General features: G+C 35.8%; 1 protein-coding gene across 1 annotated transcript; it reads right to left on the reverse strand.

The window, feature by feature from the left end:
• Positions 1 to 7127: 7127 nt before the first annotated feature.
• LOC147492548 (zinc finger BED domain-containing protein RICESLEEPER 2-like) lies at positions 7128 to 9484 on the reverse strand. Its single transcript, XM_086565277.1, has 2 exons — positions 7295 to 9484; positions 7128 to 7193 (listed from the first exon to the last, which is right to left on the reverse strand). The coding sequence occupies exon 1, from the start codon at positions 9482 to 9484 to the stop codon at positions 7469 to 7471; it is 2016 nt and encodes a 671-aa protein (XP_086421403.1). The 3' UTR covers positions 7128 to 7193; positions 7295 to 7468.
• Positions 9485 to 14983: the final 5499 nt, after the last annotated feature.

Here is a 14983-nt window from a genome sequence, read left to right on the forward strand (position 1 = left end):
AGTGAAAGGATTTAGTTACCTCAAAATGACATTTACCATTTATATCTACCATTTATTGCCATAATACCACATTGAAAACAGAAATAAGAGGATTGCTGTAAGGCTAATTTAGAAATTTGGAGGCCTTCCCAAATATGTGGCCTTAGGCGACCGCCTAACGGACGAGCCGGCACTGTGTGTTTCCATATCTCATATAGAAAGCAAAGACAGAACAGTCCCCTTCTACTGAGATCCTCACAATTAGCTTTCATCCAACTAATAAAGAGTTATATCCATTGCCTACAGTCAGTGTATATGTAATCTGCTTGTCACACCCGGAATTTCGACAAAATTCGGAAAAACAATATTTGTTCCCGACTCTTTGATCTTCGAGGTGTGACGCACTCTCAACTCCCAAAAACTCATAAACAGTTTAAATATGCGGATAATTAAAAATCAATAAAAATTTTAACTTAAACAAAAGTCCTCTTCATTACAAAAATTTACAAATAAGATTAGGTTACAAATCTCTTTTCAATAACTCTTTATTTAAATTTACAAATGAAAATACAAATAACCTTGTCTCAACTGAAAATCTATATCACCTCAAGGGAAAACAAAACATATCATGAAATGCAATGCTAACGCAAACCACAAGCAGCAACCAACCTTCTTCAACATTAAACTTGTCAAGACTTATCAATTATGTTCATTTAATGAACACACCCGATAAGCAAACATGCAAATTAGATTGACATTATAAAATCTTTGGTGTGAGTAGCTCTAAAATACAACATATATTTATACATATACATACACAATCTATAAGGCAGTTAGTTTATCCACCGAGGAGCCTTAACTTCCAACAACTAATACAACATTCATAACTACAATAAGTAAGGCAGGTAGTTCCTCCACTGAGGCGCCTTAACTTCCCACTAACCACACAACAAACCATACACATAATAAAAAGGCATTTAGTTCCTCCACAAGCGTCTTTAGGTTCTAACTAAATTAATAACCCGACCAAGCATATTCTATACTTACCGTGATTTCATGCTCAATTACAGAGTGGGTCGTCACTGCACAAATAATTAGTTTGACCCACCCTTCTGCAAAACCATATACAATCATCTATCTAAAAATATATCATTAACCAACATATTACCATAATTATATTAATTAAGGCTTTATTTGCGTGTCCCTAAAATCACGTCGTAACTATGTCTTACCTAGTTTTCCTGGCTACCACAATCGCTTTCCAACGCCGAACATGTACATCCACATGCCTCCCCTCACATAATGAACCACTCTGTGCGTAACTACCCTGAGCGGGATGCCGCACACTATGTAACCCTCACACAAAAGCTATTATGTAAGTACCGCCACTATTCGGCATAAAATATCGCGCATCTCGTTCTAATTTTGCGAACGGAATAATTAAACCACCATTAAATTACGCCCGAAGGGCCATTCAAACTTTCGAAGCGCCGGAAGGGCCAATCACATTACTTACGCCCGGAAGGGTCATTCAGATTCTTCGAAACGCCCGAAGGGCCAATCATATCATCGCCCAGCCCATCAAGGCAAATCCCATGAGTTGTGGTAGCTAGGTTCTAGGATTTTCGTTACGTAATTTATTCAAGTGTCAGACATATATATCTCATAATAATTCTTATTCTATCCCATGTCAGTATACTAAATTGTACTGAAGCTCAACGTTTCTCGTTATAATACAATCCACATTATCACGTGCCAATACTATTCATTGTATGATATCCAAGCATCTCTATATCAAATCTCAAAACTTATTATTTCACGTGCCAATCATATATTGCACTACACCATATAGAAGGTATCAAGCCTTCATAAATACTATAATTCATTTAAGTAGCAACTCATAATAGTAATCAATCATGTAACGTATTCGTTTAATATATTTATGTGAACTCAAGTCACCATCAAAGCCCAATACTAAAGTCCATGAATCTAAGTCTATATATAATTTAATTCTCATAAAAATGTATATATATAAGTCTTATAAGAATTTCCCGTTTGTTACGTGCCAATATTTATATGCTTTACACACTACTTATGTCAAATCTTAATTAGATAATGACAAACAAAGTTATACAATTTCCGACAATATTTTATTACTACATTTGTCCATATTCTTAAATATGTGAAAAACTAGAAAAAGTCAACATTCCATAGTCAACGGTCAACAGGCAATGGTCAACGGTCAAAGCCAAAGTCAACACGTCATTTCCATGTTCAACAAGTTCATGGTCATAGCCATGGTTCATGGCTAAGGTCAAAGGTGCATGACTCGTGGGCTCATGACTAAGGTAATGGCTCAGACCCAACTAGTCAAGCCCAAACTTTAGAACTCGACCCCAAAAGTCTAAACCAACTTATTATTCAACCTGACCCAATTGGGGACATAAGGACCAACCTACATAAAATTAGAAACCGACCCAAAGAAAACTAATTAGTTTTGGCCCAAACAACTTAAACTAAACCGGCCCAAAAACTTTAAACCAAACTGGCCCAAACAAAACAAATAGAACTGGCCCAAAATAACTAATGTGGTCCGGCCCAACCAACAAACCAAAGAAATTGGCCCAAAGCCCAAAACTGAAACCGATCTAGTGTATCTAAAATACGTCCGGGAGCACCGGATCGTGCTCTCGGTTGTCTTCCTCACCAACGCATTTGTTTCCATCACCAGCCACCATGAGCTCCTCCTCCTCCAACTTCATCACATCGGTTTGACTCCTTTTGAAAAACCAAACCACTTTAAGTAACCCACCACCCCCTTTCAACGACGGTCGAGATCTCTCCCCAATCAAGATCTCGACCGCCATTAACAACCTCTCCGAGCTTTGTCAGCCCCCATTCGACAGCCCCACACACAATACCCTAGCTACCCCATCACCTACAATCAACTATAAACCCATCGATTTTAGTCTAGATGCAAGCCCCACAACTCAAATTAAACCAAAAACAGCCCAACCAAGTTTTCCCAAAACTCTCTATCGGCGCCATTAACGCCTTCTTCCACCTGCAAAAGCACCCACCCAAACACCAATAACCAACATCAAACATATAACCCCCGACATCAAACAACCACTACTACAAAAAAGTCTATAGATAGCGCTCAGAAAATGCTATGAAAATAATACTATAGCGTTTTCACAAACGCTATCTATGAGCATGCTATGCTTTTAACGATAGCATTTAAGGTTAAAACGCTATTAAAATGATTGCACTTTTCTATAAACGCTATCCAATTTGATTGCATTTTTCACAAACGCTATAACCCCATTGATAGCATTTTGGAAAAAACGTTATGCTTTTTATTGCATTTAGAGTACACACTATTATCTCTTGATAGCGTTTAAGAAATGTCATCCTTCTCTATTTCATGAATTTCGATTTTTATTTCATTTTGTGAAACAGAATTAATTCTGATTTGGATCTAGATGGATTCGAACCATCAACCTCTCACTCTCATTGAGTGAGCACTCTTCCTATTTTGAGCTTATAGATCCACAAGAAAAAAAAACATACAACATACATTTGATTTAAAAGGAAGAAATCACTAGTGGCCTTGTGGTTATACTCATTTTTTTAACATAAAGTAACAACGTACATGTGATCATCTATAAAGATACACAATATACGTTATGTATGGAACTAATACATAGGAATGAAAGATATATACTATATGTAGGAATGTAAAAAGACAGTTGTAGTCAATATATAGTCAATATAATATATATTCTTTCTCATGAAAATACTACTAAAAAAATATAAGGATCATGCATTTGGAATATAATGTTAAGGAAGTTAATGAAAATGTAGTTAGAAGGATTTGGAGTATGATACCTTACACTCTAGCAAGTAGCAACTCTACAAAAACAGTATAACTATGTCAATTGGAGAATAAAGAAATAGCACTTAAGAACTTAAAATAGAATTCAACAACTCAAATATTTTGAACTTTTTGAAGATATTTCTCTCACCTTCCAAAGCGCTCTTGAATTCTTGGAAAACCCGAGTACAGAAAAACACTAACAAAACTCTCTTATTCTATAAACAATTAATAAGGACAAGGAGAAAAATGAGACCTTGAATTGCCAAGGGTCTCTGATTCCAAACTTCATTCAACCTAGATATAAGTCATCAAGATAGCCACTCTTGTGGGACTCAATTCATGGAAACAAAATGTATAGCAAACTATTTGAAAAAAGGAAGAAAAGAAATTAAAATGTATTGTTTCCTTATGCTACCATCTTCACCAGCAGTCCAGCACCAAATCAACTACCATAACCAAAAGAAAATTTGCTTCCAGAAAGACATGCAATAAGTTGTAAATACTACTTCTAGGTCGAGTACCAACATCACGATTAACATAACAACTATTATTCAAAGGCTTCTGCCATATACCGATATATCCATCCTTTACAAGTTGCCAACAAAGACTAACAACAATATATCAAAAAGCTAGTGTTGGGTACCTCTCCGTTGCTCCTGAAGATTCTCTTCATGCTTCTAAACATATCCTCCAGCTTAGAAAATCTTGTTGACCTCGAAAAGTAGTATACCATCTTCACCGCAAGCAAAGAGAAAAATAAACCTGATCAGTACCAATAAGATAAGCAAATCTTGAGGATGCAATGCAATTGATAGTTTTATGACTGATTTAAGAAAATATCAATTGAAAAACTGCAGCCTTAACACGTGTGTGATTTAAGGCTCAAGCCAGTTCTCCAACAATGCGTTAAGAGATCAGTTTAAAAGGGTTAAATCTTTCTAACTAGTTGATGCAATAAGAAAGTAAACATACCGTCTCGGGTCATGAACATTTTTAGGGGCTATGGACAATGTAGTTATATTCCTTGAAAATAAAAAGGCACCAAAACTTGTACCAATATTGTGAGTTTGTGACCGTTATCATATTTTAGGTAGTCCACTTCCAGTTTAGATCACTTTAGGAAATTCCAAAAGATAAAAATGAACTATCAAAGATAATTAAAAATTTGAAGATATCGTTAATGTCGGGTAGAAAGACCCTAGTTCTAACTAACTAAAAGATAAATAGAATTAGGCAAATCCCTTATCTTGAAATTCAAGGAAAGATATTGAAAATTAGTACCTAGCATGATGTGCTTATAAGCCCATAAAGATAGCACCTTATCTGCTTATAATCCCTCCACACCCCTGCTCTAATAGTAGTAATTGCACAATCAATTACTACCCTTTGAGGTGTTGGATGCTGATTGAATATATTTTGTATAGCTATAAACACAACTTGCATCCCAATATAACTAACATGAGTTCTAACAGAAACTTACTCCTTGGCAGTAGCCCTATATCAAATTGTGACCTGCACTTGACCATGCATTATATTCAAGATGTCTGAGGAAGAATGTCAAACCATCATTAATTCTGTCAACCTACCACAAACTAATATAGACCTTAACATTGATTGTTCAAATTAGGTCCTCTTGTCCACTACTAAGATTCAAATTGATAGATACACCCTTTGATAGTTAACTTTTGATGGTTCCCAGTCCAATAAAGCTAGTTCATATGCTTATACAATATTTAAATACATAATAGCGCAGCAAGAAATGAGATTCCACAATGGCTATGACCACTAGATAAAAACTTAACTTCTTCCAACAAATTAAAAATATGGGTTAATGAGTCTAAAATGTTGTGAGTTGCCAGCATGTGTGTAGTGAGTTCATGGCTCATGCTAAAACTTTCATCAAGTGATCAAAACTTAATATGGAAAGAAGGGAAAAAAGGGAACTTAACAAACAAAACAAGATCTAAAACATCAACTCAAATTAAACCAGCTCAAACAAAGGAGTAATTAAATAAGGGAGGGAATGTCACCTTCTAGCTTAAGCGGCTTTCTTGCTAGTATACGGATTCTATGTGTCTCCTGGAAATTTTGGTACTGAAAGACAGTACACAGCCACAACCCTTCAACGCCGAAGTAATTCCTTGGTTGCCTACAAGTTTCTACAATAGATGACTTCATGTTGTCACCTAATAAACTTAAAGAATATGACAGTTTTCAAAAGGCAACTAGCGTTTGTAAAAGGACATGTTAATCATCATATCTATTCCATTCACAAACAAGCAAACATGTGGTTTTTCACATTGTAAAATCCAACGCTTTGAAATTATTACTTACATATTAGGGGTGATAAATGGGCCGGGCCGGGCTAACTCGGCCCTCAAACTATAAAGCCCTTATGGTTTGAGGGCCGGGCCATATCGGGTCAGACCATATAATATAACACCCTAACCCGCCCCTCAGCCCTCCTTTTGCGGGCCAAGTTAGAGGGCCGGGCCGGGCCCAATCAGACTTTGACTTCATTTTGGTAGTAGTAAGTTTCTTGTCAAATTTTGATTTTCATATACGATACAGTCCTAGTTCATATATTTCTACAATCATTCTGATAATCTAATCAACATAAAATATTCAGTGTCATACTACAAGTTAAGTAACTTGATGATCTCATAAAATTAAATACAAAAGGCATACAATCTGGGATCCTCACAATTCACAATATAACTATATATTGAACTATTGAAGTACAGGAGTCAAGAGCATTTGTTTTTTCATCTCTTTTGGAAATGAGAATGGTATTGCAGAAAACTTCCTTTGACAAGTCAGCCAATGACATCCATTTTCCCAGTGATCAAAGCTCCCCAATCATATGCATAACCTATGAAACACAAATACAATTCCTTGCCTTAACAATTACAACATATTTATAAAAGGCTTTCCATTCTTACCATGCATGTGTAGGGAAAAAAAAGCTATTGAAAAATGAAGTACTTGCCTTACCAATCAACATGTACATACTCGACCAGGACACAAGATGAGAGGATGTCGATATGTTCATGAACTGAAATTCAAACACCACACCCTATTACACTTTAAACAACAAAAATTCAGACTAGTTAAGTATGCAGTCTTTGTCATGGGAAAACACCACACCCTATTACACTTTAAACAACAAAAATTCATACTAGTTAAGCATGCAGTCTTTGTCATGGGAAAACACCACACCTATTACACTTTAAACAACAAAAATTCAAACAAAGACTATCAGTACAAACCGGAGCGACATGTAACACAGGCAAGACTGTCCAAAAGTGATTAGCAAAAATATCCAAAAGATGATCTGTTACACATCACCACGAGTGAAAAAATATTAGCACTAGCATCACAATGTCAATAAACATATATAACATGTATACTAAGCAAATTTTGACATATGCTTACCAATTAGATCGCGTTTAATCAACAAGATGTCGATCTCAAAATATAGCAAGGAAGCCAGATCTTCTAAGTTAGCAATATATATCAAGTCACGTCCCTTACGCTAATATATACCTAATAATATATACCAAAAGTCAGCATCAAGATGCTAGGTTCTCCCAAAAAAAAGTACCAAGATTATAGTTCCATTTCTCCCATAATTTCCTCTAGCTCCGTCAGATCTTCATCTTGAAGCCCTTCCTCAGCTTGGAACCAGTCTTTCAAGCACATTAAAGCCTCCACAGTCTCCGGAAGCAAACAACTTCGGCATTTGCTAACTACTCTTTCACTTCCGCTGAAGGCAGATTCAGAAGGAACTGTGGAAACCGGTATAGTCAGCAAATCACGTGCCATTGCAGAGAGAACAGGATATGTATTTGCTTGGGTCCTCCACCAGTCCAAAACATCAAATGTCTCGCTGGAAGTAATGATTGTTGGCTGATCTAGGTAACGTTGCAACTCAGATTTGCATTTCTTAATTGCTGCTTCTCTACGCTTTGATAGCATTGCAAGCACCATGTCCTCTTCTTGAGGAGCATTTGAACTTGTCTCATTCATACCAGTAACACCACTACTCATCTTTTGCAAGTACACCTCAAAAAGTTCATTTAATTTGGTTTTATAGGGTAACAACCATGGGTTCTCATTAGAAACAGATGGAGACTGAGATTCAGGTTGGGATTGAGAGTCATAATCATAATTGAAGTCCAAACACAACTCTAAGGCAGTGAACTTGAAACAAGGATCCATGCAAGAAGCTAATCCAAGAAGCATTGGAACATCTTTCCAATATTTATCATACTTCCATTTGATGCTATCATACAAAGGCTTAAAACTAGGCACATTTTCAACCCTTTTCAAGATCAATACAATCTTGCTTAACTGAAAGAAAAATGTACTGGATGTGACAGAGTTAGAACAAGAAAACGACTTTGTAGACACATAAAATATTTCAAAGAATTCTTTAATAACAATAGCATTCTGCCAATCAACAAGATCAGGCTTATATGCAAAATCAGAATCATAAAAGAACAGATCAAACACTTTTTGGTATGGAATAGTAGCTTCTAACATGAGGTAAGTCGAGTTCCACCTAGTCTGAATATCTATTGGTAACCTCTTCTCTTTCATGTTCAAACTTTGACAAGTTTCAAAAAACTTTTGAAGCTTTGACGGAGAATATTTGACGTGTCTTACACTTTCTCTTATATTCTCAAGTGAGCTTTCAACATGTTTCAACCCATCTTTTACCAACAGATTAGTTATATGAGCATTGCAACGAAGATGGAATAGTTCCCTGCTCAACATATCATGGCCAAAGAGTTGATCTTTCAAACGTGACACACATACATCATTATTGGATGCGTTATCCAATGTTAATGTCCCTATCTTGTCACTAATGTTCCATCCTAATAGGTTTGCATAGATAGCATCACTAATTATTTTACCCGTGTGAGGACATGGAAGCATAGGAAAGCTAATCACTCTTTTATGCAATTTCCAATCAGTGCAAATGAAATGGGCAGTAATGCACATGTATCCCAATTTCTGATTTGAAGTCCACAAATCAGACGTAAGGCATATCTTACCAGGAACACTTCTAAGAAGGTCTTTCAAAACAGCTTTTTCTTCTTCCAAAATCAGAAATATGTCGGCTCTTAATGTGAGACGACCAGGAGGTTTGAATTGAGGTCCAAAAGACTTTTGGATCCACCTACGAAAAGCCGGTTTTTCTACTTTGTTAAATGGTAATTCTTCGCGAATAAAGTACCTAACCGTTTCTCGACGAGCTCTTACTTGACTAAAAGTAAAACTGTAAATCCCACCAGTTGGAGTTCTACCTATGATCGTTTGCCCTACATCAGATGTGGTTCTCTTCAAACAACTTGTTGCGTGCCTACTAAGGTGACTGGTCCCACTTCTACCCCCAAAAACAAGCTTTTCACTACAAATTTTACAAACAGCCTTCATAACATCCTTCCCATTAGGTTGTTTCATAATTGTTCCATCATCATTTTTTTCGGTAACTTTGTCAAATTGTTTCCATACATGAGATGTTTTCCTTGGAATTCTAGGGGTTACAACCGGTGGATTGCCTACAACCATATCCACATCACTATCTGGATCAGAACCCATCAAAGGTATACCTTCCATCACAGTTAATAACGGTAGACAAAGACAGAATAGGCAAACCTTAATGTAGCAGCAGAAAATATCAGAAACAGAGGAATGGTTGAAAACTTGAAATGCTACTTCAAAGTCTTAAACCCTGTCCATAGAAGTGAAAGAACATTTAGTATTTAATACCAATATCAGATCTATCACAAGTAAAATATAAAATAAAACAAACAACAACAACAACAAAATAAACTAATAAAATACAGTTAAAGCTTGAAAGAAACCACATAATAGAGGTTTATGGTTTCTTGTTTATCATACAAATGGAATAATATTCCTTTATATGATCGATGTTCTCTTGATTCATCACAAGTCTTATTATTAGCTTCTTCTGGTGGTCTTTTATGTTTTTGTAATTGAAATTCTGATTATCCTACATTAATTGTTTGTAATCTTGTTTATACCAAGTTTCTATACTGGCATTAATACTCGTAAGGAAATGAAAAGAGGCATGTGTCATGCTGACTAGGACCAAGGCAATGACACTAAATGATATCAGCTCACTTTGATAGACATAGTCATAAATTGCAATATCTGCTATAGGAAACTTCTTTAGATCTGGATTTGGTCAAACATTAGACACAGACCAAGCATTCATTGATACGTAATTCATTTTGGTAGCTCCATTTCCATTCAATCATTCATTGAAATAAATATACAAGGGTCTTGTTATCTTGTACGTACCTCTGAACGAAGTCTCACTTTTTCCTGCAGGTGCTTTTTGTGATAAGCTTCAAAGGTGGAAACTCCCCCAATCTTTAATATTCTGTCTTCAAGCGATTCTATCTCATGTGTAAGCTCACCTTTGAGAAAGAGCGTGGGATGGTGGAACTGTGGAAGTCAGATTCTTATCCATGGCGGCACTCATTTAGGGATTTAAGGATTTAGGGTTCACTTTTCTTTTTATATTTGACTGAGGGCCAAATTACAAAATAGCCCATATGAGTGAGGGCCAAGTGAGGGCCAAATGAGGGCCGGGCCTATGCTCCAAAACCTAGACCCTAACCCGCCCTAACAAGCATGAGGGCCGAGCCAGCCCGCCCCTCAAATCTGTGAGGGCCAACTTTTGAGGGTTTTGACGCGCATTTTTGAGGGCCGGGTCGGGCCGAGTTGAGGGCCTGAGGGCCAAATTATCACCCCTATTACATATCCATGTCTCATCTCCTTCCATGATGTAAATTCCTTCCAAAATTCGATTATCTTCTTCTATGGTTCTTTTTTGCCTAGAATGTCTCTCGACAATTTGTTCCCTCAAAACTTCTCCCAAATAAGATGGTACTGTAAAGAATCAAAATTAGTGTTAAACCCCTATGCACCAGCTCCTATAACCTATATATACTTTACCATACAAATGGATTAAGGTTAGCAGGTTGAGTACTTACTATTATGTGGCTCCAAAATTTTAGCAATCAGCTTGAAATTGAGAGAACTACTAACTTTTAGCCGTTCCTGTGTAAGGACACAACAAGCAAACAAAAATCAGGGTTCTACCGATGGAATTGCTTGCTCCATTATTCCCTCACTGGCACTAAGTGACTGACCGAGACTCTTTCTTATTCGTAGTGTTGAACATTTTTGTTTGTGTTACTAATATTTTTGTGTTACTAACAAGCAAACCAACAAACAAAACTAAAAATAAATGGACACAGGAGAAATGAGAATTACCATTAATCAGTAACACACCAATCATGAGATAGTCAATGGATTGACACTATTTAATTTGTGCAGTGCCCAATGTTTACTCATGATTTATAGGGATTGATGCAAAATTCGTCGTTCTTAAAAATAATTATACCCTTATCATCTCTAATCTGTAGAGAGATTTGAAGTTGCAGAGAGATGGGAATGAAGTGTACCCTAAGTGATCAAAAAATAAACTAAACACCAATAAAAATCAATTCTTGTTCTCAAGGTTCAATAAATCGTCTTCAACACCTACAAAGAAGAGAATAAATGCAGCATTCAAAACAAAACGGTGGATGGGAAAGGCATGTATAGCTAACCCTAGTTCTAGCAAACGAAAAGTGGACGTAAGAAATTAAAAGGAATGGATTGATACCTGCCCATAGATTGTGATTAAAGGGAAATTTTTCGCCTAATTTTAGATTGAGTAACTAGTGAATTTCATCAATCCTTACAGACCCATCGTTCATTGCTGGTTTCACACCCATCGAACCTTCAATCACACCAAACCCAATCAATAAAATTTGATTTTGTTTTTTATATAAAAACCTAAAAATAGAAGAAAATCCAGAAAGAGGAGTTATTTGTCTTTGCGAGATAAACTACCTCAAAAAATTTCTTGAAAATAACTTGCCGCCTCCATGTTTTAGAGTTTTTCTAAATTGAGTTATGTCCTTAATTGCGAAGTTGGGTTTTATTCTTTTTCTTTATGTTCACGTGTGGAACACAAAATAAGGCCGGCCTTCACACGTGTTTTATTAGATAGCGCTAGTCATATTTCACTTTTAGCGTGTAACCCCTAAACGCAATTAAACTGGCCACCAACGATGCTGAAGGGTAGCACTTCTCCAGGAAACGCAATGAATCAAATTAGAACAGTCACACCATAACGTTTTTTTACATTTGCTATCTTAAAAGTGCTATCTATTGACTTTTTTGTAGTAGTGAACCCATTCAAAACCACAACAAAAGATGAGGTCAAACTAAATGGCAGGTTGTTTTCTTTATCTTGGGCTCGGGACGCCATTAACTGGCCCAAACTAGGTTCGACAGTTCCAATCTCAAATTTCAGAGTTTCGAGTTTTAACAACACAACAGATTTCAACAGAGTTTTAACAACACGACAGACAGGACGCCGAATAATGAACAGTAAAAATTGAGTGAAAACATTGGACAGTAAAACTGTTTCTGTATACGGTGAAGTAGAAAAACTAACTACTCACCTGTATTAACAGCTCCTACGAATTCATCATAGTTCAAATCGTCGCGCTCCAACACTCTAGCAATCCAGCTTCTATCTCTGCCTCCATTTTTATTATATTTTATTATCTAATAACCCTATTCTCCAGAACAATATGAATATATACTTGGGTTTGAAACCCAAACCCAACATAGACTCAGGCCCAGAAATCATGCCCACATATCCCAAATCCAAATCAAGCAAATTTTAAATAAATAATTAAATTAAATTAATTAATAAATATATATTTTAAATACGGGCGTTACACTGCTACTCTGAGATAAACAATGGATGCAAATCACACAGCTTTGATCCACTCACATTCAAAGAATAAATGATAATCTGATTCCAGATGCTTGTAACATAAACAACATGTTAGATCACCATTAAATTTTATGTCAAGAAGTTTATCTCCAGTGGAGAGATAATGAAGATAGAGCTTCTAAATAAAAAGCTGCAGACTAGCATTTACTCTGAGCTTCCAAATCAGCTTCACAGTTCTGAAATTGAAAGTAGAGCAATGTGCTTGATTCTCATGCTTGCTAATAAGATGATAAACTTTTTTAACAGAAAACTCACCTTTTCTATTACCAAGCCATCTTAAACTATCAGAGGTGACACATGGCCTAAGATGAATTCTACTAATGATGTTTTTGATAAAGGTTGGAAACAATTCTCCAATCTTAGTAAGATTCCAAGACTAAGAGGCTGGAAGGATGAGGTGTTTGACATAAAGATGGTGTAGAGTGATGTAATTTGGTTTGAAATCATCTAAAGACAAAGGTTTACCATTGAGAGAGAGCCACTTGTCATAAAAAAGGAATATCTTTGATCCATCACCCACAGACCAACATGAGTTATCCGAGATAAATTGCAAATATCTACATACTCCCTTCCAAAAATAAGAACAGTCATAAGGTAGTTTATCAACATCTTTTAGCCTCCACCACTTACTATATATAGCTCTAAATAAATATGCCCATAACGAATCCGGACCTTTAAGTAACTTTCAGCAATGCTTTGCTAGGAGTGCAGCATTCATGTCTCTTGATTTTCTAAAGCTCATGCCCCCATAGATATAGGAAGACACAACTTATCCCAGCTTGCAGTGTGAACTAACTTAGAATCTTCTCTTCCATTCCACCAAAAGTCTCTAGCTAAATGATCTAACTTATCACATACCTTGATTGGAATATAGTAAGTGCTCATAGTATAGATTGGTATAGCCTGTGCCACTGTCTTCACAAGTATTCCCCTTCCTGCCTGAGACAATACCTTAGTCTTCCACCCATAAATCTTCCTCTGAACTTTATCTACTAAGAAATCAAAATTTTCACTTCTTTTAGCAGACAAGACAATAGGTACTCCCAAATATTGTTTATTCTCATTGAAAGTTCTAACATTCCACACTCTCTTAAGAAGAACTTTATGGTCATGATGCCTATTTGAACTAAAAGTAAATGGGAGGTTTAGGAATTGCTTAGGAAGGATATCATATGTGTACCTTTTAGGGGCAGTCCAAAGTTTCAAGGGGCCTAGGCGAGTTCCTAAAATAAAACTTATGTAAAAGAGAGAAAAATAAGTACTATTTTAAATGAGAAAATGATGTATTTTTTCCATGTTAAAATAGTATAAAACTCAACTTAAAATTAGAAAATACAACAAGAAGCGAAAAGTCATAAAATAATAATGTACACTACAAGTTTGTTTGTCAAATTGGTGTGATGTTATATATTTCCTTAGGGTTGTTGGTTAGAACCACTTTGCTTACTTATACTACTATGATATACGCATGTGTGTTATACAATACACGTTTCTAAAATAAAATAAAATAAAAACAAAAACAAAAAAAAACACACAACTATGTGTGGGATCCGCATGTGGGCCCACAAAATAATTATTGGTTTAAAAAGTTTGTTTGGAATCTCGATTAGAAAATGTTGAAATTTATTTGAAATTTTACCTGGTAATTTAAAATATAAAACTGTCGAAATTTAGATTAAGGACAAAATTGTAATATGCAAATTTCTATAGGGGTAAATCTGGTAATAAAAAAATGACCAAGATTCGCAAATAAAAAATTATTAAAGTACTATTGTAGTAATGTAGGTGGAGGTGGGATTTTTAAATTAAATAGTCAAGATTTAGTTTTTCTTTTTAATTAATTGTCAGTATAAAATAAAAAAAATGAAAAAATTCAAGTTAAAGTGGGCATTAAGTGGGATAGGCTGATAAAAGGCTTATCTTGGACCTAGATGTAGTGGGTAATTTGATTAAGAAATAGAATGAAACAGTATACAAATATTTGGATTGGCATAGGTGGGGGCCTATTATGGGCCAAACGTTTGGGGGGCCCAGCAAGCTGCATGTGTGGACTGTCCCAGGCTCGGCATTGGTACTTTTGCCTAGTACGAGAATTTAATTGACAAATCTAAAATAGGTAGGTAGTATAGTGGTGGAACGAGTATGTGAATCGTGCTACGCATCAATGTTTTTTCAAGTTTTTAAACTTGTCGCTCTAACATTTTTCGGATAGTATGATTTTTTGAATT

The sequence above is a fragment of the Coptis chinensis genome, chromosome 6 (genome assembly GCF_015680905.1).
Source record: "Coptis chinensis isolate HL-2020 chromosome 6, ASM1568090v1, whole genome shotgun sequence".
In the NCBI taxonomy this organism is placed as follows: domain Eukaryota; kingdom Viridiplantae; phylum Streptophyta; class Magnoliopsida; order Ranunculales; family Ranunculaceae; genus Coptis; species Coptis chinensis.

What these genes read in the sequence shown, in the direction of transcription:
- LOC147492548 (XM_086565277.1), bottom strand. Translation starts at nt 9,484, where the DNA reads ATGGAAGGTATACCTTTGATGGGTTCTGATCCAGATAGTGATGTGGAT.